This window comes from Trichechus manatus, unplaced genomic scaffold, assembly GCF_000243295.1.
Source record: "Trichechus manatus latirostris isolate Lorelei unplaced genomic scaffold, TriManLat1.0 scaffold00012, whole genome shotgun sequence".
Taxonomy (NCBI): Eukaryota; Metazoa; Chordata; class Mammalia; order Sirenia; family Trichechidae; genus Trichechus; species Trichechus manatus.
Window position 1 is genome coordinate 30,487,789 of NW_004443948.1, and position 4,849 is coordinate 30,492,637.

At 38.7% G+C, this 4,849-nt stretch overlaps 1 protein-coding gene across 1 annotated transcript; it reads left to right on the top strand.

The window, feature by feature from the left end:
* The first annotated feature begins 597 nt into the window (after window positions 1-597).
* N6AMT1 (N-6 adenine-specific DNA methyltransferase 1) lies at window positions 598-4,245 on the top strand. Its single transcript, XM_004371385.2, has 3 exons — window positions 598-741; window positions 3,117-3,203; window positions 3,962-4,245. Exons 1-3 carry the CDS (start codon window positions 608-610, stop codon window positions 4,062-4,064), a joined length of 324 nt encoding a protein of 107 aa, XP_004371442.1. The 5' UTR covers window positions 598-607; the 3' UTR covers window positions 4,065-4,245.
* The last annotated feature ends 604 nt before the right edge of the window (window positions 4,246-4,849 follow it).

The following is a 4,849-nucleotide window of genomic DNA, read 5'->3' on the forward strand; positions in this document are numbered from 1 at the left end:
ACAATCATATACAAGCCACAAGGTAAGGAACATCTGGGGCTACCAGAAGCTGAAAGAGGCGCATGAGAATCCTTCCATAAAGGATTTGGAGGAAGCATTACCCTGCCAACAACTTCATTTCGGACTTCCCGCCTCCAGAACGGTGCGAGAATAGATTCCTGGGGTTTTAAGCCTCCCAGTTGTGGCACTTTGTTACAGCAGGCACAGAAACCGCAGAAAGATAGCACACCAAATCCACGAGAAAGTTACCTTGTAGTGAGCATTACAAATGGAACTAGCAACAGAAAACGACTTTGAAATGTCATTAGAACAACAAAAAATATACATCAGAAGCATCCCCAGAAAAGTCAAAAACAATTGAGCATGCCACTATCTGGTGCTAACCCATAAAATGAAATAAGTATAAATATTCTGAAGAAGCAGATGTCAACAGTCGCAGATTATACAAACGACTACTTAAAATGCCAAGAGCATCACCTACTGACAAGCTGTAAGAACGAGCCAGACTCGAGGCGACGCGGCGTCCACTCATCCCTGGTGCCCCGCCCCCACAGCCCACTGCGCGTGCGCGTCACCGACGCATGCGCGTAGAGCGAAGAGGAAGAAGATGGCGGCGCCGAGGTACCCCACGCCGCTGCACGGGCACGTGGGGCGTGGGGCCTTCAGCGACGTGTATGAGCCCGCGGAGGATACGTTCCTGCTACTGGACGCGCTCGAGGCGGCGGCGGCAGAACTTGCGGGGTGCGAGGAGGGCGAGGGGCCCGCGAGGGAGGATCAAGGCGGCGCCGGAGGGGCGGAGAAAGGCTTGTCGCCGCCCCCAGCCCGGAACCCGCCCACTTGCCGACGATTGACACCCCGAAGTCGTAGATGAGGCTTTTCCTGCAGATTCGTGACGTAATGAGGGTGCCAGGGATATGTCTTCTTTTGCCGGAGTGTTGCTTTGGTTTCATGAGCTCCATGCCTTCTCACCACGCCGTGATGTATCATCCCTTGATTTCAGCTGTCAATCTGAAGAAGGCATGCCCTTAGTCATAAACAAAATAGCCCCCAAACATTACTTCTTATTAATTGTTAGTAAATATTAAAAATCACGTGGCATTATTTGATTTATCCAGTACACAAAAAGCAACGAAAATAAAATGGTAGTGAGATACTGGGTGGGGAATATTTTTATATCCACCCGATGGCATACTCTGCTGGGAAAACGCTGCCCAGTAAGGGAGCCACTAGCCACTTGAAATGTGGCCGGTGCGATTGAAGATTACTCATTTCATTTTATTGTAAAGGATTTAAATAGTTACCTGTAGCTGTTATGTGCCTTCAGCTGGTTCCCACTCACAGCAACTCTATAGCACAGAGTAGAACTGCCACACAGGATTTCCAAAGAGCGGCTCATGCATTCGAACTGCCGACCTTTAGGGTAGCAGCCAAGCTCTTAATCACTGCGCCCAGGGCTCCTACCTGTAGCTAGTGGCTGCCTTACTGGACAGCAGCCTGTAGAATCTGCCCTAGGGCCTTCTTCTTGTTAGGTGCTGTCTAGTGGGTTCTGGCTCATAGTGACAGAATGAAAAACACTGCCCTAGGGCCTTATAAATATTAAAATTGACTTGTTGAGGTGCTTGCTCTAAGTTTTGAGTTAGTAAGATTTAAAAAAAATGAATACATTGTAATTTTTTTAATGAAGGAATTTGGATATTTAGATTTATTTAAAGATCAAAACTTGAACTGGGTTTTCTCAGGATGAAATAAAGAGCTGTCAGGTTTCAAAAATCTATATTGTGTCAATTTACCCCTCTTAAACCCGGTCACATTTTTCCGTGTGTAAAATGCCCCAACTTTTGTTAAACTAGGTTTTCATCATAAATGATGGAACATTTGGATTTACTGGAATATAAAGTGGAACAGCACTGTTTTATAACGTGTCTTTTAGTCTCAAGATATTCCAGAAAGATTTACAAGCACAAATTGCATTACAAAATATGCTGTAAAAGGAGCTGATTTGTTATAAAGTCTTGGATATTTGTGGTCTTGGAATTCTAATTATTTATGAGACTGTAATAACCTGATGCATTGATTCCAACTCATAGTGACTATGGGGTAGAACTGCCCCATAGTTTCCAAGAAGCACCTGGTAGATTTGAACTGCTGACCCTTTGGTTAGCAGCCAAACTCTTAACCACTCTACCACCAGGGTTTCCAAGACCATGATAGTTATTTTCAAATAGAAGCCGCCTGATAAGATTCGCAGATCATACCACAGCGTAATAAAAGCTTTTCAGATGTGTGGACTGTTTCAAAAAGTTAGAAACACCCAGGGTCTGTTGTTGTTGGGTAGTCATTTGGGGAGTCAGGTGGAAGGAGGACTATAGGGGCCCCTAAAATCCCATGAAACTTATCTCTGTAATGGGAATTACTGGTGCTTTTGATGCATGCTTAAAACTGTAACAAATTAACTGAAGGATAAAGCACAGCGGAATGCAGATTTTATTATATGTAATAGCATTCTTAAGATTATTATTAATAACATTCTAAAGTCAGATATTTAGGTACTTTTCCAATTTAGTATATAGCTGTCCAAATATGGATTTCCTTTGCTGCTGTAAATGTATTATCAGTTAAATAGGAGATCATTTTTTCCCCCCAGGATATGCTGATGGATTTATCAAAGTTACATACTTAAAACATGGTAGAAAAAACATCTCTCATAAATAGGTTTTTATAATAATACTGATCCTATCATTTTAGGAAATACTAAACTGTGAGCTCCTTGTGGGAAGAGATGCTGTCTTTCATATTATTTCGAACTCTAAAACAACTTGTTTATTCCATAGTTTTTATGTAATGTTTTGTTGCAATTAATTGAAGCCACCTTTTGTAATATATTACTGTGGTGTGGATTTAAGATAAATTACACACCCAAAATTTTAACAGTTTTGAGTAACATACCATTAAACTTGAGCATAAAGTGGTTGTAAGCAATTAAATTATAAATTTGTTTTATATTTGCAGGTAAGTGATGATACTGGGGAAATATACATTAGAACTAGCATGAGAATTATTTTCTGTGAAGTATATTTTGATCCTACTATACAAATATTTATTTTGTTTCTTTTTAGAGTCGAAATATGCCTTGAAGTAGGGTCAGGGTCTGGTGTGGTATCTGCATTCCTAGCCTCCATGATAGGTCCTCAAGCATTGTACATGTAAGTGTAAGTATATTACATTACAGTTATCCAAATCTTGCACTGAGCGATTCACTACGAATGTGATTGAATGAAAAAATTTTTGTAAGTAGATAATATGTATCTACTATTTTATTTAAATATAGTAAGGACCCAGATCACAGATTATGCATTTCTAGAAATTATAACTGCATATATAAAATTGCTGTATCCTACTACATAATTATAGGAACAGGATGATTGTAGGTCATCTTCATGTTGAATTATATTTTAGGTAAATAATTTCATTATCAGAAACAAATTGAAAGTTACTAAAATTTCTTTACAGAAATTTTGAGAATATAGAAAATTTGAGAAAAGATAAAAATCATGTGTAAATTTTACCCCCCCATCAAGTGTTTTTTCTTCCAGTTTGTTTTCATTTCCTATTTTATTCATTCCCTGTAGTGTCATGAGCATTTTCCCATCAAAGATTCTTTTTAAATTTCATTTTGAATAGCTGCGTAGTATTCTTTCATTGGATGTATCATAACTTAATAAATTCCTTCAGATATATATGCTTGTGTGTGTATTCTTCTACTCTTAGACATCATATCAACATAACAATCTTTTTCATCAGTATAACACATCTTTGTTCTTTTTTCTTCACCATTATTAAAGTATTCTAATTTTTTTCTAAATCTGCTCTACTTAGAAAGAATGAAATATTCCTTGAATTTTTCAGTAACAGATTTGCCTCATGGACATAGGAGATATTTCTCTTCCTTTTCTGTTTATAGGTGCACTGATATCAATCCTAAAGCAGCAGCTTGTACCCTGGAGACAGCACGCTGTAACAAAGTCCACATCCAGCCCGTAATTACAGATTTGGTAAGATGTTAATCCTTGTCCAATAATAATAAATTGCCCTTTCAAATAAATTAAGGTCAAATTGATTTAGGTCAAAGAAATTTGAGTAATTAATTAAATGTTAACTCACTAAACAGTATACCCCATACAATGTAAATTCTTGACTGGTAAAATTGTCAAAGAAGAAAATCTCGTACTCTGTTAGGTGTGAAAGAAGGGAAGTTTTATGAGGAATAATACAGCTCAAACTGGGCAGTGCTAAGTAAGAATACAAAGCACTCTGCAGTTCAAGCTCAGAGAAGGTTCTGTATACCTAGAGAACAAGGAAGGGTAGGGGGTTAATGATTGATTATAGATAAGATCAACTTCAGTTTGAAGGCCTTGGAAATGTAAAGGTCAGCCACTTGGCTAGTAGGGAGTGAGTTACCACCTAGGTGAATGGCACCAGCTGTTTTGGTTATACACCATTGCAGTCATGAACATATTTTTCTCAGCCATGAACATATTTTTCCCGGGAACTAATTATTTACATTTTAACACGTTCTTTTCACGAACAAATGGTTTACATACTCCCCTTTTGCTTCCTCGGAATTCACATTGGACCCGCCATTCGTACGTCATCCGACACAGGGGCCTCCAGTTTGAAACTCTTTGTTTATACAATCTGTCTCCTCCACAATTCAAAAGAAATGTATTTTGGCTTATATTGGTCAGGCATCTTTTGGTTAAAAGTGACAGAGAACTCAATTCAAACTGGCTTAAATAAAAAGAATTTATTTGGTTTCTGTCACTGGAAATTCCAGGAGTCATGGTTTCAG